The following is a 23,578-nucleotide window of genomic DNA, read 5'->3' as shown; positions in this document are numbered from 1 at the left end:
GTTTTTGCTTCTTTTTTATTGGAAAATCTTGGATAAAGTTTATCAAATTTTCTTTTCCAGTCATATCAGAAATAAAGTGAACTGGTATAAATCATTAAGTGAAGATTGTTCTAAGCTATAATATCATTTATCTCTTTTGCATAGTATAATTCTTTACTTTTAAATTCGAGTCCAATATAAGTTAAATATTAAATATTCAGATTCGAGTCCCATAACTTATTCAATTTTTTATTTTGCTTTAATATCATTTCATTGTAATGTTTCCTTCCTTTTTCTGTTGTTATTGTCTCCAAGTGAAAGCATTTTAGAAAAAGAATAACAAAATGGCTATGAATAAATGAAAAGATATGGTAGGATTAAATAAAAGTAAAAATTTTACTTTTTTTTTGAAAATAAATTCATTCCTTTTCTTTCTATTTATGAGAGAAAAGAAATGAAAATGAGGTGAGAGATGAAGTGAAAAATGAGATAAAAGAATAAAGGATAAAGCATAAAGATTATGTCGTCGACATCAAAGAGATAACAAATGGATTTTTTTGAAATAACAAAATGTTGAATAGTTGTTTACGCGAAAAAATGAAAGTTCGGAATATTTATGGTACACATTATGCATCCACATTTCTCTCTTTTTTTTCCCCCCATTGAGCAAGCCAAAAAATGACAACTTAAATCTTACATCATATATTTATGGGACTTGGCTCTTTTTTTTCCTTTCTTGGCTAGTCAAATTCGTAATAATTATATGAGGAGATTAAAGCCTGAAAGGAAAAAGAAAGAGGGAGAGAGGAAGTAGAGAGAGCAAAAGCCTTCGACCGATAATTATGCAATTATTTGTAAAAGAAAATTGCAAAAAAAAGTTTTTGTAAGGAAGAAGTACTCATTGATGTATTATGTCAACCGAAGGGGACATTGAGTGATTTTTTGGAGGGCAAAGAGATGAAAGATGACAAAGGTATTCGACGAGAAACTTTCATAAAGATTAAGATTTTTATGCAATAGGATAAAAAGAAAAAATAAAGGAAATTTATTTGAGAGTGAAAAGTGTTATTAAAAAAAATTGAAAAGAATGAAAAAAAGACAACTTTGTGTGTGTAATTTTCGAAAATGAAAGTTGAAAAAAATTAAATTTGTCTTTAACAATGAGGGAAAGCTAAAAAGTGATGTTAAATGAAAAGAGGCGCTATTTCGAAATAATTCAAACTTAATGGATGTTTTTAGTTGAAGTGAAAAGGGGATGAAATGATAACAATAACACAACAATTACACATTTAATGGAATGAAAATTAGTTGAAGAGATAAATACACTTCAAAGTATTCAGATATGTTGTCAAATGATCTAAATCCACATCGACAGATGACACAATGAGTGGCACTTCAAAGTTAGACATTAAAAAAAAAAAGAGTTGGCCAAACTATTTAATTATCACGTGTTAGTTAGCTTATGAATGAGTGATCTAACTTATTTGTCATTGATATAATGAAGATTAGATTAAAGGAAACAATTTTCATTAGTCCGATTTATATTTGTAAACCTTTTTTTCCTTCTTTCTTTTTCTTCTCTCTCATTTGAAAGATTTCAATTATACCAATTACTACGAAAAATATCGTAATGGATTGATTATCATACAGCATTGATTGATGGATAAAAATGAATACGGAAACATTCATCTTATCATTTTCTTCCCAATTAACCGCATTTCAGTAAATCAAATTTGAGATAATCAAATAGATGAAAATAAATATTCAAATATGAGCCTTACTTCGAGGTATTATTGGGAAGAAATTTATAGCTATCATCTTTTAACTCCCTATAAGAAATGATAAGCAGTTGTTCTATTTGTAGCCCACTCCTAATCAGATAATCAAACTATGAGTAACCTTTCATTAAATCAGCAATTGATTGTCACCAAACCTATAATAAAAAAAAAAATATTGTAGTTGTTGCAACAATCATTGCAACTATAATAATGAAATAATTGCTATATTATGGTATTCTTCATCATTCAATTTCTGATCATAATGATATTAGCGCTAATGTCTGATTTCATAACAATTTTAAACTATAATTTATATATCGAATTTCGCTATTATTTGATTTGACTGATGAGACTTCTAATCGAATTAACATTCCAATTGACCGGTCTTATCACTTCTGTCACCAAAAAACAAAACCGTTTGCCATCTCACAAATGATTCTCAAGCTGCTTCTCATTGCTTATAAATAATTTTCACTGACATACTGGATCGAGTTGAACACGAAGTAATGTAATTACAATCTCATCCCATCCATCAAAGACACATTCCTTTCACTGTCAGGAATCATACCATTTGCGCCATAATATCTTACCATAAAATTAAAATTAATCCACACTTTCCTCCTCTCTTCACCATAACGATTTTTAACAAATGTCAAGCATTTCCAAGTATAAATTTTTAACAAATGTCAAGCATTTCCAAGTATAAATTCCCAGAAGTAAGAATAAAGAGGAATGGATTTATGGAAGAAAGAATAGATGAAATAATTTGGCAATGTTAAAGAAAAAGAGAACATACAAACATATGCTGGGCTATATTTAAGATAGATGGCGGTAATGGTAGTGATGATGGCGGTGATGGTGATGGGTATAATGATGGTGGCGGTGATGGTAATGGGTATAGTGATGGTGGCGGTATAAGATGTTATCCCTGAATTAATTGCGTATGAAAAAAAAAGAATCAAAACAAAGTGAAGAAAGAGAGCCAAATGAAGAAAGGAAAAAGAAATTATCCATTCGATAAGGCAGCAATTATTATTGCTAAAAAAAGAGAAAGGAAAAGCATTGATAAATGCTAATTTCTTTTTTTTAGCTTAAGAGGAAAATTAGGAAAAGTTTGGGAACGATAGAATGGAATAATGAATGGTAAGAACTTAGCTTACGACGCGAAAACTGTCAAGCTTAGATAAAGTCTCTAAAGTATGTATGTGTACGTGTCTGTGTGTGAGTGTGTGTCTGTGAGTGTGTGTGTGTCTCTGTGTAGTTGAAGGTAGCGAAGAATTTTGAAATGTAATCGGAAATGAAAAGAGCATGGTGGGATGGGAGAATCCCTACCTAACTCATTCATTCATATATTTATAATATCTAACATTCATACAGGTCATATACAATTCAGTGAAAATATTCTTTAGAGAAGGTATAGAATAGGAAGAAGCGGAAAAACTGAAGATGGACATCCATTTTAGCCAATTCCTTCACTTTTCCCTTTTTCTTTCCGTAAAATGTCACCCATGGGTAGTGAATAGCCTATTAGATTGAGGCGTACTCGCCTCTCTTCTCTCTTCCCTTCTTTTCCATATATGTGTTTATCATCACATCGTTACTTCGTAAAATGTTTCTCCAAAATAATGCTTTATTCGATAAAATTCGTCATATCATTTGTTTAAAACATTCATTTTTATTACAGATTGGGTATGATAAAAATTTCGAATTCAAATTAGCATTTTAATATTATTTTGGAAAGGTCAAATAAGTATATGCTTTTCCATGGACATTAGTTTTTCGCGGGGAAAGAAGGTTGTCTGGTCTAATGAGGCTACCAATGGCTGTGGCTAATACTTCCGGTAGGGTTTCTCATGCTAGAAAGATTTCAAGTAAGGATCAGATGAAGCTTGTCTACAGACAAGATCGACTCGCTAGCCTCCCGGCATCCATCTTAAGGACAACTCTAACTTCAAACTTGGTTGGATGGAGCTCGCTTAGCTTTGTAAGGCTATTCATCTAGGAAAAGGGTACTCTTACCTTTCTTTTAGATCAATGGCCTTAAAAAACCTAAGTCCTAAAGGTTTTACTGTACCATCCTAGGTTGCTAAGCCCTTGCACATGGACTTTAGGAATAAGGAATGGGGTCCAGTTCCGCGCGCGCTGTGCCTAGTCTAAAGTCTGATAAATTCATTGAATGGGCTGTAAAGATACCTGCACATTTGTAGCGTTGTGCAGCAAATGCGGGTAGAGCCCGTCCCAAATTTTCGTTCGCGAAGGCTAGCCATGATGATGTATATATTTCAAGCCTTCCTTGGCCACATATACATGTATCATTACCTAGCATTAGTGAAAATATCATCAGGCCCTAGCAATGTTGTTGCAATTATCCATTCTATATGCATTAGTTGAACTTTTTAAAAATATTCATCTAATATTGCGATAAATTTGAAACTTACTGCTTGAATGAATTTTGACATATTTCAAATTTTTGAGAAAAAATGACCCAACTGTTAAACATGTTAATAGCTGGAATATCTTTCGTTTCCTTTTTTTTTTTTCTTTTCATGACAAAAATGCTTTAGAATGTAGTGAAATGCCTCAGAATTTATTTATTCATCTCTCCTATCTTTTATTCTTAAATAATTTAAAATTTAACCTAATTGCATAAAGCAATTAGACTTTTCCTTTCAATAATAGCAAGCCAAAGACAAAAAAAAATTATTTCAATATGATAATTGTCAAACAATGTTGCTAAAATCGTTCATTTTGATAATTCTTAAAAAGTAATTCTTTCAATTTTAAATTTAACTATTTAAGCTTTTCTAAATTATCAAAGAACAAAAAAAAAAAAACAAACCAAATGGACAGACAGACAGACAAGGAAGAGACTATCTCACATTGTTAAAAATGAAAAAACAAAAACAAAATAAAAGCAAGTAGAAAATGATTAGTGAAGTAAAATTTTCTTGATCAGAAAGTACATTCATTCTTTCCTTCACTCCTTCAACCCTCAATATCATACCAATTGAAAACTAAAGATTGCGGGTGATTCTATGACAAATGATTGATTGATATTTTTGAGTTCCATTTTACAGCATCAAATTTTCAATCAATTCCCTTCAAAGTATATATTATTAAAATTGAATGATTCTTTGTCAAAGTGTCAAATAGCAAATTGGATGAATAATTTGCTAAATATGTGATTCATCATTGCAATCATATTTGGAGGTTATTTGGAATTTTTTAATTTTTTTTTTGGTAAGAGAAAATGAAGAATTATCAAATTTTGATTGATAATAACTGCGATCATTTTCAGACATATTTTTCATTTTACAATCTTAAAATTGTTCACAATTCTCAATACCTGTTCTGTTTAATCTAACTTCTAACTTCCTTGCAACCTTTTTCTTCCTATCTTCTAAATCACATTTTTTAAATTAATTATTTTCAACTTTAAAATAAATTTTTTTTTATTGAAATGAATAGAATAAAACGAAGAAGATTGAAGAGAGATTTAGCGATATATTTACCATTAAAAATTATTACTTTCTGCATTTTCATTGATTTGTTGTAGCTATTTTTGGTCACGCAAAAAGAAGGAAAAGAAAGGAAAATCATTTACAATTTATAATTTAAATCTGTAAAAAAGAAAAAAAAATAACTTTCACTCTTTTCGTTACTCAATGATTAATGCAAAAAACAGGATAGAACTTCGGACATTTTAAACTAATTTTCAAATTACTGCTTGTTTTTCCTCTTTAAAAAAGAAGAAAACGTAACGTCCTTCATTTTTTTTTTCTGTCTTCGAATTGAATTCAACTTATCTTATTGGTTTTCCGTTGTCCAATGTTAATGATTATCTTTTTATCTTTAACTTTTACTCACCTTTTCATTGCCTTATTTATTGCGATCAAAATTTGACAAATTAACAATAATGAAGTTAAACGTTTGTAATTTTTTTTTCTTTTTTTCGCAAATAAAATGACGGTATGCTGCTTTTCAAAAGATGATGACAATGTTGAATTCCAAGTAAAAGTTCTAAAATTGGCTGAAGAGAATTGGGACACTTCAACTTCCTCAATGAATTAATAAACTGTGGATCAGTTTGGAAGGAAAGCTTAATAACACTTGTTAATATTAAAGCAAATTTAAAGAGGAATTCAATAATATTCTTGGAAAATAATCGATCTATTGCAAATTATAATTTTGGTACAGATATATGCTAACAAAATTAAATTCTTAATTGAAATTCATTAATATTATGAGTGATATAAGTCGAATTAAATGGAATCAATAAATAATTCGTAGAAATGATCGTGATACTTAACCTTTTTTACCTAGTCTGAATGCGAATTATTAATTATCTTTTATTCATACTGAAATTACACTAATATTATTAAGATACAAAATTTCCTCTACACATACGCATAGCAATGATTAGGTTGATATTAAACATAACAGTAAATGTTAATAATGAAATAGCCTAGCAACGAGAATACCCAATATCATATAAAAGACCTAGGAAAAATGATTTATCATCTGTTGCTCAACAAAATTTACTTACGGATAAATTTTCTTTTCCTCGAAAAATAAATAATTCCTAGTAGATATCAATGAAATATTTCAAAACAAAGATATCTTAATCATTCCGTACCTTTGCCGTTCCCTGATATCATGTGATAGCTGTAGTAGTGAAAATAAAAGGAGTTTTAACGAGGAAGAAGCAAGTATTTTATCTATTCAAGGAAATCATTCCCAAGAGAAGTCCTATTTAAACTCTTCTTTATCTTATTCACTTGCGGTAGAAATTTCTTCATCCTTCCTCTTTCTTTTATTAAAACAAACGTATAAATACATATGAATAGACGGATAAATAAATAAAAATAAATGAATGAATAAATAAATATATAGATAAATAAAAAGAATGAATAAATAAACAAATACAAATGAGTACGTAAATAAAAAGAAACGAATGAATAAATAAATAAAAACAAATGAATCGGTAAATAAAAAGAGACGAATAAATAAGTGTAAAAATGCTTTCATGAGGAAAAAAGGAAAAACTAATAGCATCTTCTTGGATGTAAATTTATGAATATGCAATCTTTTCTCCTTTCCTCATTGCAAAAATAGTAAACATTTAATGGTAAATTTCCCCACTTATCAATAATTATTTTTATTGCTATTAAAGCATTTAACATGCAGGGAAAAGATTACGGTAATCCATCATAGTAAATTCAATTTTAGCCACGAATATTTCTTCAGTTTGATTTCATTATAATAAAATGAATCTCAATCAAGATTGCAAGTGTTCTGGAAATGCGAATGGAAATTTTTCTTGAGATTCAAAAATAAACGATAGCTCAGATAGCAGACATGTGGCAAAGCAATACATGTTTGGGTAAAAAAAAGCTGGAATATTCGGAAAACTCAAATGTAAGATTTAATCAGCAATCAGTTATATTATTTGTCCAAAGGCTAAATAAATTCTTTTCGTTTCATAAGATTACCAATGATTCTACCACGAAATAATCAATAATCTCACTATACTGTAATGAATTAATGATATCAGAGAATCATTAATCAATTCCAATGATTCAAACAAATTTCACTGAGATAACCTGATCTTATTCGTTCAAAGTAGTTTTTCCAAAACATTATCTTTTCTTACCAAATATGATGAGAACTTGCATGATGTATATAGCTTATCATGTAGAGTAGAGTAGAATAGAGTATCTTTATTTTACTCTATTAAACATCAATAAATAAAGATGCAACAGTGCTAACAACATTCATTCATTTTGATACTATCTCACTACCCGTACTTCAAACAATAACAAGACTCAGTGCAGAAGATACATTTTCTACATTTTTATTTATAAATATAAATGAAACCATATATGAGCTACTAAAATTTGCTAACTAAACTTCAGAAGATACTGATAAAAAAGGATATGCCATGGAATTGGTCTTCTCGACTTTACCTATCGCAAGATAGATTAGATATAATTTTAAGCAAGTTGTATTCCAAGTTCAGTCCGAATCCAATCTAAGAAATCTGTTCTCGATATGTAATAAAATATGAATATGTACATATGTATATATGTAGAGATCCAATAAGACAGAAAAAAAATGAAAAAACAAATAATTTGCTAACAAAGATACGACTTGCCAATTGTTTAGTGGGAGCATTCTATTTAAATTAAAAACTACTAGCAAAAATGAACTTGAATTCGCCGAGTTTTTGAACATGTTTAGATATTAACAAAATAAGGAAACTGTTTCAGATAAATACGTAAATTAATTAGAATTACTAAAATTCTTTGATTCAAGATTCCGGTGAGTTTATTCTAATTCATATTTAGTTTATTGAGTTTATTCTAATTCATATTTTGAGTTTATTCTAATTCATATTTTTTATTTCATATTTATGGCAAACATATTACACTAGCCATTCGGGAAATTGCTCAAGCTATCTGCCACAAAGCCACCTATCGAGTTGATACATAAAGTACTGTTGGAAATGGATCAGTCCACTGCCTTACAATTAACGTATGCTATTTCCTGGAAGGATAAACGATAAAGTGTCCACAGTATTTCAACCTATACTCTGAAAAAAGATATTGTAGGGATGCCCTGTATTGCTGCTTTATATCTGCTGCAAATTTTACAACGCAGTAAATATCATTTTTCAGCTAAACGGACTAATTCTTTTCGCATTAGTTCACAAAAAAATTTGCAAACTAAAAAATTTGGCTTTCGCATGATAAAAAAATTTCTAAACAAACAAAACAAAAAGACTCAAAAAAAATGGAAAATGAAGTAAGATTTGAATCACTGTCAAAAAGAATGAATAGAAAGAAGATAGAGAGTATTCGTACAACATTTAATGATAATAACAATGTTGATGAAATATACTAATTTTATTCCAAGTGAAAAAAACCCATCCAGAAAGAGCACTGAATTTTCATCGAGATTAAATTGTTATATTCTGCGAGCATTGCTTTTCATTCTGATGAGCATCTGGAGGCACCTGGCTGATTAAAACTATATGTGGACTGATAAAAGTGGGCATGACAAATAAAGCTGACTGCTACTGATGAATAACAAACAGTCTGAAGTCCTACTTTACATTTTAATGTGTTCTATTGCAAGCTGCAGAAGCTCTCTTTAAAATTCCAAATAGCAACTATGATATTCGAACAATAACATCTAATAAAATTCAAGAGGAAATCACTGCAGCAAAAGAAATGGAAAACTTCCTAGTTTACCGCGCTGTATTATTATTAACTTTCTTCGCAGACTTATCAGAATCAAGTGCCATATTTCGACCTTCAAGTAGCTTATCGTCAGATGGCGTCGGATGCGAAAATCCAAATCGTACCACAGGTGTTTTCTCTAGTGCCTTTTGCATTTCAATCTTCTCTCCACAGTTTTGATTCACTTCAGATAAAGTGGCCTTCCGCTTCCGATTATTTTCAGTATTACTTTTATCAGTGCTTACTTCATCTTCGCTGCTGAATGTGTATTTAGTCTGATAAGCAGTGCAGGGTTCACTGATGTAACCCGCCTCAATAGATTCAACATCCTCAGAATTATATGCTGGCTGCGACTGCACATCTGGTTCTTGTTCTTCCTCCTCCACATCCCACCAAACATCCGAGAATGCATCTTCCGCAACTTCATCATCATTTACGCTGACCTTTTGGCGCACTTTGGGAACTCTTGAAACCTGAAGAATTACCACTCTACATCAGGGTAGAATTATTCCCGTAAGGGTGACAACATAGTCTGTCGAGGAAAAAAGAGCTAAAAAGCTGATTCTCATAACCCAGAATTCGAAAAAAGGAGTGGTAATTTTTGGAAATATTAAAGTTCCCAGACCTGAGCAGCGAGATTAGTGAATGATGAAGCGCGGCCGCGGTCGTACATGGCCAATTTCGAAGGTTCCCGGCCCCAATATCGTCGTTTTAGTGAGCGCAACTTTTCAGCATCGATAACATTTTTCAAGTCTTCGTTTGTCTTCACTAGTTCTCCGAACTCCTTTACACCATGTTTGTAGCCAAGATCCTGCAAATTTCTGACTATTGGAACGTAATTAACTTGATAAGAACAATAATAAGTCAATAAATTACTTCAAAGAATGTTTGAAATATTGAAAAGACAAATAACTAAAGAAACAAAATGTTCCATAAGAACAAATAAAGAAAAATAAGTTAATTATGTGACGAAAGGAACATACACGTATTTCATCATATTTATAAAAATCTAAGGTTTTGAATTCCTCGATAGGTGGTCGTATATATTGACAGTACCCAGCGTTTTTCACTAACTGTAGCTGCTGCACACAAGAGACATAAGCCAAGCGACTCTTAATGATGCACTTCCGTCATTTAAGGACAAATATGATATGCAAGGATGTCATTTAGAGTAACAATATAATTTCTCATTATTTTTTCAATTAAAAGGTATCCGTTTAATTTAAAAAATATGGCAATCAAATATGGTAGTTAACTTACGGCAGTTAACTTTGAAAATCCCTAGTAAATTTCAAATTCGAAAACATGTATACAATACCTGTATTTCCTCCATATTCAGAACTTTGATTGGTTCAGCAAATGGATTTAACTTTTTCAGTAGTATCCAAAATCCGCTCAATGAGTCACCATAATTGTATAAATTTGTTTCGGCAGCAGAACCAACATCCACTGCGATCACTATCTTAGCACCTATGGATCTGAATTAAATTATCGAAAAGCTGCAATGAAAAATTTCAAGAATTTGAAAGTTTATTTAGTGCAGTGTGGGCCTACTCTCACTCAAAGAAATGAGACTTTTGTTTTGAACTTCCATATTTTGCAGTTTGGTTAGAACAGTAAAATTCTTAACATATCTATAAAATTTATAGCCACCGTTATGATTAAAAATTTTGGATTTCGTTTTTTCTTTCGGTTTTGTAATGCACTGCTAGTTTGTAAATTCACTTAATTTTTGTCTTGATCATGTATTGTGAAAAATGTGTACTTGCCTATGTTGATAAGAAAACATCTGAATCGATATTAGTTTCTATTTTACTCATAATTTTTAATTGGAAATTTGCTCTTAATTTAATGCTTTCTCTTTTAATTTTTGACTCCTTATATACTTACTTTTGCTTTACCACTGGCAGCTACTCTGAAGATAATCAAATCATATTACTTTCTGCACTAGCAATAATCGCATGAATTTTTCATTTGGTTAATTTTTTAAGATTTCTAGTGACATATACAGTTTTCTTATTGTATTTTATAAATTAAAAACAAGCTTAAATTCTACAAAATTGCAAGTTTAATTTGGAAATTGGACTTACTGCATAACATCTGCTGGTAAATTGTTAACATAACCACCATCTAGTAACAGATGACCATCCACTGGATCACATAATGGAGGAAGATAACCTGCCAAAGACATTGATGCCCGGCAATAAGCCCATAGCGGACCAGTCCGATGTACCCTCATTTCCGAGTTGCTAAAGGAATTCATTTAAATTTCAGAATTTCAAAACTTTAAACTGTTTCATAAACTATCAATCAGGAAGTTTTGAAGTATCACGAAATTTGATTAACCTTATATCAGTGCTTATGCAAAAATATGGTATCCATAGATCTTCGATTAATGAATCCGAGAATAAATCCTGAAGACCATGATTGAAACCGGCACCAGTAAACATCGCTGAGTGGGCATACGTTAAATCCCATATTTTTGGCCAAATTGAAGCCATCATCTGCAAATTAATAATCTAGCAATTTCTATACAAAGTTTTCATGAGACGAAAATTTTTGTTTTTTCAAACTTGCAGAACTGAAATAGTTCCATTGTGTTGCACTTCGAAGTAATTTAAATATTTTAATATTAATGGCGCTAAATTCGTATTGAAATGTCACTTAAATTTTAATCCTTGCATAAATAAATATGATTTAATCTAAACAACTTAAGTCCCACATCTCCATACAGTTCCTCATTTGAATCTTCTTTGGTTTACATAACTAACAGATGATTTTGGCAGATTTCAAACCAGCAAATTTTCCTCTTCAAAACAAAAACTGTTCGAATTCTGCCAAGGTCATTAGTTTATTTTGAAAAACTTAGATGGTATCGTCTAAATAATGAACTAGATGTAGGTGAAAAATGTTTACCAAGAAATTACTTAAGATTTCATTTTTCAGTATAAAAAGGTTTATTTCTTGTGCTAAGATTACGTTAAAATTATTTGAAATTGCAACTATAATACGCAAATCAACAGAAACAACAAACTGGTTTATGAGGAAAGAACATCAAAAAATCAATGTTGCTGCTACACAGTAAACCATCATTCTGAACTTACATTATATGTCAGCTTTAGCTGATAAGTTTGATAGATATCGAACAATATTACATCTGTGTTACACAAAAATGGATTCTAAATGTTTTTAGTTTTTCTGAATGGATGTAACTAACCATGAACCAACTTTTTGCTCTCTGCTCTACATCATTAACCTCCTGAGCGTACAAACCACTGATCATAGACCCAATAGATGTTCCCCCTATCATATCAATCGGGATACCATGTTCCTGTATTGCACGCAATACACCAACATGAGCCGCACCTCTGCAAATAAAAAAATTTTGGCTTCATACATAATTCAAAATTATGGAGAAAATGCACAACTGTTTTTGTTTTCAAAAATGAAGTTATATTTACCCTTTTTGAAATATAGTTATATCTACTCTTTTTGAAATATACCAATTGCAAAAGGTAACCTTGCACCACCTCCACCCAGCACAACGCCGATTGCATTTCCAGTCAGTATTCGAGCTAGCCTTGCAAAATCTGATGCACTGTCAACCTTTCCACCATAAATGTTTTGCTCGTAGAAGGACACAATGTCAGATTCGAAAACCTGGAAGAATCCAAAATGAAGCTACAAAAAATGTAATGGTAGCAGGCGCAACAACATTATCTTGCTTTGTCACTGTTTTCACCCTCACATTCATTTTTCTCATTTTGAAAGTAAATTTAACCTTTTTCAAGTCCCACTGTACCATCCGTTTATGAATACGGATATGATGGTGACCCGAAAACCAACTTCCTTTCAACCATTCAATTGTCCCTTGTGGTTCCACAGTTTTTTCATCCCAAAGAAGGATCAATTCCTTATTTGTTCGAATACCATCCTCATTCATGTTCAAATAATCATCCATCTGAAATACTAATAACACAAATGGAATGCTTTTCATTTTTATTCTTTAATGAGATTTTCAATATTAAATGAACCAAATTTAAAATAGTGTTAAAACTGCTCCCCTCAAATTTCTATATGGACATAAGCTAAGCCAAGAACTAACCAATGAATGCTGCAATGGCTTCTGCTCGCCATTAGCAACGAACAATATTGCATCTGCCTGGCGAAGACAACGTCGTGTCCAACTTGTAGCGCTTGTGTCACATTCATAGATAATTAGTGGATAAGTATCTTCTTGCAAATTAAGCCAGTGCATAAGACGAAAATCTGCTTGGCTGTAATAAAATCATTTCATCAATAAACTATAAATTTACATCAAAAAAGCAAAATCTATTAAAATTTACATAAAAAGAAAATCTGAAATTAAATAGTGACACCACACAGTGAAGTTGTTATACCAAATGATAATTCGCATAACATGACTAAGATTGTGAAATGTTTTGCTATGTGGCTTTATTTGTCAAGTAAATGTGTTTACATGATATACGAAGCATTTTGAACTTATTTCAAAAATTTCTAAATTCAAACAGATCCCTTCATGTTACACATAAACAAAAATCCTCAAATAAAATCATTATGTTCACCGGAAAAAAAGATCTGCATGCAGCTCAAAAACCGACACATAAGGAAAATATTAGTAAGTGGATTAAATAAAACAACAAGTTCATAAATAACATGTACAAGAAAACTACAATAATTAAACCCTTCTAAAAGTGAAAGAAAACAGACCACAGCTCAGCTAATCCCACCTGCACTTGAAATATAGTTTGACCGCTTTAGAAAAACGAATGGAAAGCAATGTCCGGAAAAGTAAGGAAAGCACGGAAACGGATAGGTAAAAACAGAAATGCCTGAATCACCCCGACATTCAATGCTCTCATGGTAGAAACAGATTTGTAAACTGGACACCTTATTTTATTATAAAGTTACATTACAGTCATTCAACCAGCTTAACTTCAATTTATTCACTAGGTAGATCTATAGCAGAATAAAATTACTACAATACGAGAAAAAAATATTAAAATTACCCGTCGTAGGTTTGGTCGGTTAAAATCCTAAATAAAAATTTGCATTACTTCTCATATATAAATATTTATGTATTGTAATTTGAAAAAGCATAGAAATACCGAATGAAAAAGGGAAAAGAATTGTCAGAAAAGCAAACAAAATAATAAACAATACAGTTTATTTTATCAGTTCGGCAATATGTTTTACTCAAGTCGAATGTCATTTCTAAGTCCAGTACCTTGGTTTGTAGCAATTCCAGATAATAGCTTACTTTTCCAGCACACTGACATCCAACAGTTCGGCTATTTTCTGACTGCTCAGTCGCAGAACCCGCAAATTTGCAGTGAGAGCGTGATATAGTTCACACGTAAATGCAGTTAAAGGAACATCGGGTGTTGCAGCCACTACCGCAATAGTATGTAAATTCTGCAAAAGTTTCATATTAAACTTTCACTTATGAATCCATCTGTAAAGTGCACTTCCACGTACATAAGTACGTTATACCGCATGTATTTCATGTCATACCTTATCAATTAATTCCCTTCACCCAATTACTTGAAAAACCTCGAAAATCCCAAATAGCTGAAATCAGAAATTCAACTGAAGATTTGAATAAATCACTGATTCGAAACGATTAATAGTTCCAAAAGTCACGTGCTTACTTTGATATGACTCTGTGGATCGCTTGTCATTGAAAGGCCATCCTTGTACCCACATCTGAATGTAGATGTACTTTGTATCGATGAAGTGTAATACTGACCTAATAAATGGACAAGACGAAATCCAACCTGTAATAATGAATTAAGTCAGACTTAATCTAGGTAATACCAACACAGCATATGAAAAACCAGCGTAATTACCTGGGGGAACTTTATTTTAATGAAGTTTAAAAGGCCTTCAGGAAGTCGTGCCAATTGTGAAAAACGAATTGCAAGTACAGTAGTGGCACGCGGCACTCGCTGAAGGACCTGGAAAATATGTGACTTGATGGAGAAATCTTAAAACTTATAACACTTGAAAAGGATTTCAAAAGAACATAAAAACCAATATCGATGTGAAATGCGGTCTGATGGCGAAGAATGTAATTTTAAAAGGTACTACGTTTCGTTTCTGCAGTTTAGCTAGACAATAGATTGGAGTAGTCACACTTTTGAATAGAAGAATTCAGATGGATATAATTAGGTCTGAACATGATACCATTGATCATCAAAACAGGACTATCATAATGAACACATTTTTGCCAGCAAGAAACAAGCTTTTTATTCTTGCATCACAGAAACGCACGTTTCAGAATTTTGTGAACTCATGAACCGTTGAAAGTCGACTTGCAAAGCACAGATTTCTGCTACAAGGTTAAACGAATTATTTCTCGTTGGCGAAAATGTGCTGATATAATGGTCCCAATATTACTACCTTAGTTATGCGTCCAAACCTAATTGCGATTTGGAACTCATAATTAGGAAATTTTGCTTTGCTAAACTTGTGGTTTATTTTTTCTTCAACAATAGGTCAAACGGCGGATAGCAAATGTTCTTAGCTCATTTCGCATTGGCTGTCTGAAGTACAGCCGAGCATTGTCGTAAAAAGAATTGGGTCCTTTCTGTTAACCAATGTTTGCTGCATGCGTTTGCAGTTTTTGGAGCTTTTGATTAATCTTACTTATCAGTATACCATCCTTTTCAGATCTGTGATTTTTTTTGATGGAAGCTTGACTTTAAGAAGTGTTTTATAACTTCTTTTGTCTAACCACTACGATGGTCTTCTCCAGTTATAACCCACTTTTCGTCGCATGTTACAACTCGATTGAGAGATAATAACTCAACACCGCGATTTTTTTTTTTGTTTATTAATTAGTTCATAAAACATCCATTTATCAAACCTTGTCACCTTTTCAATTTACTTAAAATGCCGAAGATATCAGGTAATATGGCGGATGTTAGGTCGAAACTCCTACCATCAACTTCTGTAACCGATTACTATGCTCTTTATCTTCAGGATACTGGTCTACTCACAGAACTTTTTGAATCCACTGCATGCCTGTTAGCAGTTTTTGAGCTAATGCATTGGTAATACAAGTTGCATTTGCTGTCTATGACCCATTTTAGACTCAAGCAAAGGATTTACTCGATTTTGCTTTTTGACTATCATCATCATTTCCTTAGTCGAAAATATAAAATTAACGATAAGGAGAAAGAAAAATAAAAAAGCATAAATCAAAAAATGAAAATTAAAATAATATTTACTACAGCCACATTAATTTCAGAATGTTGCCAAACATAAAGTAGTTAAAGTTCAGTGATGCAACAACTCGATAACCATTTTCGCACTAATCTAATACAGCATGAAAATTGTTCTAAAAAAGAAATCAAACGAACTCTATGATTACTAAAGTGAGACTTAGATGGAAATAATTTCACAAGAAATCATTTTAATTTTTTAAAAGTATGAATAACCCAAGCGGAAATAAGCATGCCAAAGTAACGAAGAAAATATTACCTCAATCATCCCCAAAACATCACCTCGCCCAAACTCTTCGATTATTTTCTTGTCTTCGACAGATCGAAGTCTTCCACTTAAAAGGACGAATATTGAGTCGGCTACATCACCACTTCTAAAAGAGATAATTAATTCTGGTACAGCAAAGAAATCACTTTGATCAATTCTTTTAATAACGTTAGGTTCTGAAAATAGGACTGACCTATATACAGCTTGTCCGGAATCAAGCAGTATCCAATCAATTGCAAAATCTACATTTCGAACGAAAGGACTTAATCGTCGAATAACTGAATGCGCGACTGGCAATACGATTTCTGGATGGATATCAACCAATCTTAACATTAATTATCAAGAAAAAGTAGAAAAGTAAGCCATAATGTCATTAAATACTTCTTTGGAAAATGAAAATGATGAAAAGGAATTGAAATTGACTTGATCAAATCAAAATTAACTAACTTTTTGAGCCTTGTTTATGTACACTAACGTTATCAGAGACCTAGTGCAAGAGGAAGATAAAAACTAACTCAAAGAAATCTTTCTTCGAAAGAGTAGCGTATATTGCACATGTATGAGATCGAACTGTAACAAACCACGGCTCACCGGTGAGTAGTTGTAATCCACCGATAAGTTCACGTGGATAGACGAAAATGTGTTCTTCATCTGTATTTTCATCCTCACCATCAATCGGCTCCTCAAATCAAATTTTAGAATTTTTTGCGATTTAGAATAAAGTGACTGAAACATTGATTTCACACCCAACTATCACATCTATCGTAATACCTTCCCAGTTTATGCATTTTATCCAACGACTAACGCTAATCTTAAAGAGATTAAAGTTAAATCACCGGTAAATTTTTGTAAAGTAAAAAGCATGTCGAATGTGCATGCTTTAATTGTTGCAAAAACAAAAAAAAAAGAAAAAAAAAAAGAAAAGAAAAAAAACCTGAGAAATAGTCAAGAGACCACTGAGAACCATAATTAACAATTCATTTTCAGAGGTTTGCTCTACAATAAGGTATTTCTCGGGAACATTCTCAATAGTAACACGGCCAGTAAAAAGTGCTATCGATTCAGCACTAACACCTAGGTGAAGTACTTCAGCAAACCACCGCTGTGCTGTTGCCAAATATTCCTTCAAATCTTAAATGGAAAATGAAACTTGTGACTGATATGCACAATATGTGTATTGTAAAACTGAAAACTGAAGCAAAATTTTGAATGAAGATAATGACAATTCACCATCATTGCTGCTTAGGCGATGAGGACGGGGTCGCATTTTGCTTTGCAGACGAATTGAGCAAGTAATTCCAGATGAATGCCGATGACGCTCATCGATATTACGCCTTTCATCTGAACGCTGAAATAAGCTAGATGTATAGTATTTCGACTATATTAAATAGGTGGAATGACTAACAAATGAAAATCATTTGCAAAATCGCGAAAATATATGCTTTAAATTGTGTTTTCAAAGAAAAAAGTGGAAATCGTACTACTGATCGAATCAGAATGAAAAGAATATTATGAATATGAATTTTATGAAACGAATATGAATCACCTTTTTCGCTAATTCGATGCTCAAACCGAGATATTGGTGAAGTGTAGTCAAAGTAACATGTAGCAGCCTTGTTAATACAATCTGAATTGGTCGGACCCAGAATTTAGGATTCTTGATGAATGAATCCCGAAAATTGCTCGTGCTACACCTACAACAGATTTCCATCAAAAAATCCAAATTAATCCGAAAAATCAAAACTCTTGCAGATGTGCATTTCATGAAAAATTATTGAGAGTTATTGTTTTACATGGTGCACTTTTCATATTTTCTGTTATACTGTTTTTTCATGCAATGTATAGCGATCCAGAGCATTATACTACTCCAACTTCGAAAAACTTTTGATTTTGATCGCCAGAATTATAAGTCTCGAAAAATTTTCCAAAAATTTTCCAAGCACAAAACATAAATAAATAGTTTTGTCGTAAAGGTTCTAAAATAATTGTCCTTGTATCCGCTCCTGCATGTATAAATGAAGTAAAACAACGATAGCAGTCGTGTTTTGGATGGGAATTTAAGCTTTTATAAGTCAAATTTTATTTTTTGAACGTTCTTCCGTCTGGATCAATAGAAAAATTTAAAATTAAAATGCCTATAAGATGGATGAAAAGTTATAAATCCTCCCAAAACTATACTATCCAAAATTGGAAATTCGGAAAAACTCTAATAACAGATAAATTCCTATAAAATTTACTAAAGTTATACTGTAACAGGAAAGACCTTTCCCCTGTATGTAACGTCGAAAATCAAATGCTATTAATTTCCAAATAATGAAATATATGATTGCCTATTTTATATTAAAACTTCTTATTTAACATATTCCAGTTTTCGTCCTAGTTTCAATTTTAATTGGAAGTACGACATCGACTTTTGATTTAAAACCGAAAACTGAAAATAATTTTTCTGCAGATATCACTTTGAATTTTTTGCTTCAAACATATTAATCAACTCGTTAATTCATTACAGATGAATTATCATCAGGTCGTTAATTCATGACATATGAGCTATCATACTTCAAAAACCTATGAAATTTGTTACTTCAAAAAGCTAAAATAATTATTAATTTGAAAGTAAAAAACAAATGAAAAACAAAATTAATATGCGGATAAATACGAATTTAATATGTGGATAAATACGAATAAAAGAAGGGTTAACTAACTGCAGTAGAAATAGAGCAATAATTTGCTTGTTCCCTACTATATAACGCTGTTATAGCCGTATAAGTTTGCTACTGTTTGCCTTAGATGCATCCCATCGGAATGTAATGTTAGTAATGATAACTATTGTGTTAAGCTATTACTACAATTATTATTCAGAGAGTTTAGTATTTCCACTTTTATTTTTTTGCCGTCATTCCTACATTCTTTTCTTAGTTTTCAAAAACAATCTCCGATGATAGCAGTAGGTACTAAAACGTACCTGGCAATTCGACACGTCGTCAAAGCTCTCACCGATATATTGCGGAAAGTTATTTCGTGATTCTGAAAGGAAATCTAACATCAAAACAAAGAATGTCTAACAGAACTGAGAAGACGATTTGCATAATATAAGAGATTATGTTAATATCTTCATTCGTCCCTAATAGGATTTCGAACTATAATAAGACAAGGTTAGCATGGTTTTCAGATAACATCAAAACAGAGAAAACGTTTAACAAAATTCGAATAATACCATCAAGACATCCAAAATCGACAGCAGACTGAAAAAGCTATCGCCAGTTGTAATTTTCCGAACCATGAGTTCCTTTCCTTCAGTATGCTATAACATGTGAATTTTAACTATGGTTTTTATAATCCAAACTGCAAAAGTAAATCAGGAAAAACTGAACGACTATCGATCAGATTTAAGAGAAACAATTTTTAGTTTTGTTGCTTTCTGAAATATACCGTTATAAAGACAGCAATCACTCCTTCCAAAACGACAATGATGTAGTTGTCTTTATCACCAGGTCTGATCAGATAATCATTCTCTTTGTATTCCTCCACAGTCAGGCCCTTCCACTGTGCATACCACTCGGACGGCAATTCCAACATCCTTAAAAAATACAACAGTTGTAAATACACAGGTAATGGATTAGAAAATATAAAAAAGCTCTCATTTCGAGGATTTCAATTCCAATCGGTGTGGTTACTGCATTTTGATATTTATTTTCCGTAATTCAGTAATTATGCTATTGTCAAATATGAGAACAGTCTTCCATAATAGACTTTTCCGTATGAAAAAAAAAAAAACAAACACAAGATTTACTTGATATTGTGTAAAACGTAATACACTTCTGGTTTTTCATTTTGTGGAACATTGGGTACTTCAGATGGTTCGAAAAATTGAGAAGGAGGTTTAGGTAATTTTCTTTTCGTCATTTCCGAAAGCTGTCGCTGGAATTTTGCGCTACTACCATGGACAATGAAGCTGAAAATTTAGGAAGCATGAATTTTATTTCATCATTGATAAGGCAAGCATATTTTAGAATTTCACCAATAGAAACAATTATGTTTCTGATTGATTATAATCATTTTCTCCTTGGAATTTTTGAGCTTAATCAGAATTTCTGACCTTCATAAATTCTCTTTCAAATATCATCTAATTTTATTTAAGAACTAAAAGTAAAGAATAGTGAACGGAGTTGAGATGATTAAAGGGATTATGGAGAGAATTCTTAAAAGTTATGGAGAGAAACGATCTTAAAATAAACGAAAATGAAGCAACAACGAACTCTTTGGCAGCACGAGCAAGCTGAAGTGGACCAACATTGGAATGTCGACGTTTTATGGATGTTCTCCGTGACAAAATAGGGTGTTCTGCACTATCCAATGATAGTGGTAGATAATTCGGCTTCTGAAACAGAAAAAATTCTTTAGATTCCGCAATTCTGATGTAGTTTGTCATTAATCCAATATAAACATGAAAATTGCATAGAATAGCTCCAATTATTGCATGCATACAACTGCGCGCAGTATTTCCACAGTATTCTATATGCTTCACCGTGGAAAAGGTATCAATTCCTTGCCATCAAAATAACCATGTTATTTTTTCTGCTTATTACTACCTTTTTTGTTTTAAGACAAACTGGTAATGAAATAAAGGAATAGGAAAATAGCAATTTCAGGAGAACAGTACAAAAGAAGCAAAGATCTTTGGAAAGAAAAGTAGATCGAGCAGTCGATTTTCTTCTAGAAGCACTTCGGAACTTTGTCAGTTGTGCTTCTTTACCACATGCTATTTACAGTGTAGGTAAGAATTCCTCCCCGAACGATAACGCTCCTGTTCCATATCACATTATTCACATCCCGCAAGTGGATTATTCCTTGAAATTGGGTCACAAATCTGGCGTCCTCTTCATGATCAGCAAATAATCAAGCTAAATTTACCCGTGAAAAAGCATCCAGACAAGCAATTCCAGTAAAAATCTAATAGTATACGATATTATGGTTTTTTGCTTAAAAATTGGAGTTCGAATTGAGTAAGAAGAGTCGGATTCTCAAAATCTTGGAATATATTCCAAGTAAGACTTAGAACTTCTATTCCATACGCATTTCTCAATTTTTTCAACTATAGGATACAAAGTACTCGATTTCTTTCTTCATTGCCGATCACAAAGCAATTTTCCAGCTCGCTGATTTCTTTCACATTTTGCCAGGTATGAACAAAGAAATTTTAAAAATGATTTGGAACCCTTAAAAAATTGCAAATATTAAGAAAAACAGGCTCACCGCGAAACCACACTGCGCACTTCCTTAGAACCGCACAGCCGGTATCTGCCGTACGAACTGCAAAAAGCTTATACCGTTCATTAAAACAAACTATCAACGCAAATTTTATGTAAAACTATGATTCCAACAAAATTTCAATGTTTTAAAGTTTAATGAACTAAAGTCTAAATTGTCCATCAACCAACAAATGATCACAACGCAGCTCTGGTCCATATGACTTCAAAGTTATCCAGTGACGAAACTTGAGATGTTCTATTCGAAATGCTAATAGTTCCGCCAAATAACGAAAGTCTAATATAGAGCAACTTCTTGTTTGTTCTTCAAAATGTAAGAATAAATGTGCCGCATTCTCGGACTTTACGCACACACAACTGATCGCATCTTCCAGATCGGTCCTTCATGTGAATCATCCATATAAGAATGTAAGATGAAAGAAGAAAACTACGAGCAGAAACATGATAAACGGATGAACGACTGGAATTAGAGGAAGAAAACAACTCAAAGAGGAATTGAGCTGAAGCTGAAGCATGGTGGTAATTGACGACGTTGATAATGATGCTGATGATGATGATGATGTTAATAATGATGGTGATGTTGATAATGATGATGATGATGACATTACCATTAATTGGCGACAAATTTTCCGCGCATCTCGAACCCAGTCCATCGTTCGCCTATCTTTTTCCAAACATCGACAGTGCGCTAACCCTAAGGAAGTTCGACTGTTTGGACGATCGAAATCGCTATTTTCTTCGTTTTCACGAACTGGTGAAACATCACAGCGATCACCTTAACAAATAATAAACATTACTGAGTAACTTTTTCTTCCTTTTTATATCCCTATTCATGTTCTCGAACCTTTGAAGCAGTGCAGTTTATATCTAATAAGCACGAGGTTGTCACCCCTTATCAAATAAGATTAAACAAATCATTCCTATTAAGTAAACATTTCCTTTGTCTACCATATACTTTCACTAATAAAATGGATGAACCAACTTACTAATAGCTAATTAAAAAAACTGATAAAACTTATTAAAAATAATAAAGTTAGTGCAAACAATAAAACTAAAGAAGTAAATTAATGAAATTTAAAATCAAAACCATGGAAAACGTATACAGTTGAGCTTTTAATTTTCCATGCTTAAATGCCCAAAAGAAAGAAATTATTCATTTCCAATCATAAAAAGGGGGAAACATGAATCTGAGAAACGAACTTCGCCTTTTCACAAAGAAGTTTAACAGTTTAACAATGCATGACTTCGTAAAAATTGTATTTAAATACTGAATAATTACTTTCACTGTTGCTGGTATCCTCTGTATCGACAGGTCTACCAAAGTGGGCATTAAGCTTACAAGCAATCAATAATGCAAAGATTAGAGTACCAAAGAACAGAGCCTGAAAGTGACGTAAATTATGCTATGACATCCATAGCTTGCTGAGAATTGTGCTATATCATCCGAGAATGGATCTTACAATTTCCGAACCGGGACTTTTTTCGGGTCATACAACTACTGATAATAATTCCGCACAAAAATCAATCCAATTTTTTAAATGAAAAATTCAAAACAATTTTATTTAGTTCGTACTTATGCATTCTATACAGTTAATTATGCCCCTACGACTACGTGAGGAGTAATTTGTTAAACAGCGAACGCAATTCCATCCAACAGAATTAATAGAAAAATAGCCATTGTTGCAAGAGTTTCGCCCAAATGTATGGAATTCACGGCTTTCAATAACGTATGCGTATGGCATTTTGATTTATACGCACGCCGAGTATAACTATGATTAACCTGATGTCCACGTACGTC

General features: G+C 32.1%; 1 protein-coding gene across 1 annotated transcript; it reads right to left on the bottom strand.

The window, feature by feature from the left end:
* Positions 1–8,832: 8,832 nt before the first annotated feature.
* LOAG_04599 (hypothetical protein) lies at positions 8,833–22,440 on the bottom strand. Its single transcript, XM_020446636.1, has 25 exons — positions 22,389–22,440; positions 20,770–20,891; positions 20,304–20,465; positions 19,943–20,090; positions 19,728–19,814; positions 19,476–19,537; positions 18,060–18,207; positions 17,744–17,861; positions 17,448–17,644; positions 17,029–17,195; positions 16,707–16,838; positions 16,505–16,619; positions 14,869–14,976; positions 14,671–14,796; positions 14,280–14,434; positions 13,104–13,275; positions 12,780–12,959; positions 12,519–12,658; positions 12,216–12,366; positions 11,345–11,502; positions 11,089–11,247; positions 10,317–10,476; positions 9,982–10,110; positions 9,624–9,809; positions 8,833–9,471 (listed from the first exon to the last, which is right to left on the bottom strand). The coding sequence occupies exons 1-25, from the start codon at positions 22,431–22,433 to the stop codon at positions 9,007–9,009; spliced, it is 3,792 nt and encodes a 1,263-aa protein (XP_020303051.1). The 5' UTR covers positions 22,434–22,440; the 3' UTR covers positions 8,833–9,006.
* Between the last annotated feature and the right edge of the window lie 1,138 nt (positions 22,441–23,578).

The sequence above is a fragment of the Loa loa genome, assembly GCF_000183805.2.
Source record: "Loa loa unplaced genomic scaffold supercont3.4, whole genome shotgun sequence".
In the NCBI taxonomy this organism is placed as follows: domain Eukaryota; kingdom Metazoa; phylum Nematoda; class Chromadorea; order Rhabditida; family Onchocercidae; genus Loa; species Loa loa.
Note: the sequence above shows the minus strand (reverse complement) of the source record. Positions and strands in the feature narration are given on the sequence as shown.

Bases quoted from the DNA above. Each gene is read 5' to 3' on its own strand.
- LOAG_04599 (XM_020446636.1), bottom strand. From the start codon at position 22,433: ATGGACTGGGTTCGAGATGCGCGGAAAATTTGTCGCCAATTAATG. The intron at 20,892-22,388 runs GTAATGTCATCA...TTTCTGTTTCAG, and splicing joins AAATTTGTCGCCAATTAATG to AAGCCGAATTATCTACCACT. The intron at 19,538-19,727 runs GTATTATTCGAA...ATTTCCTTTCAG, and splicing joins CGATTTTGGATGTCTTGATG to AATCACGAAATAACTTTCCG.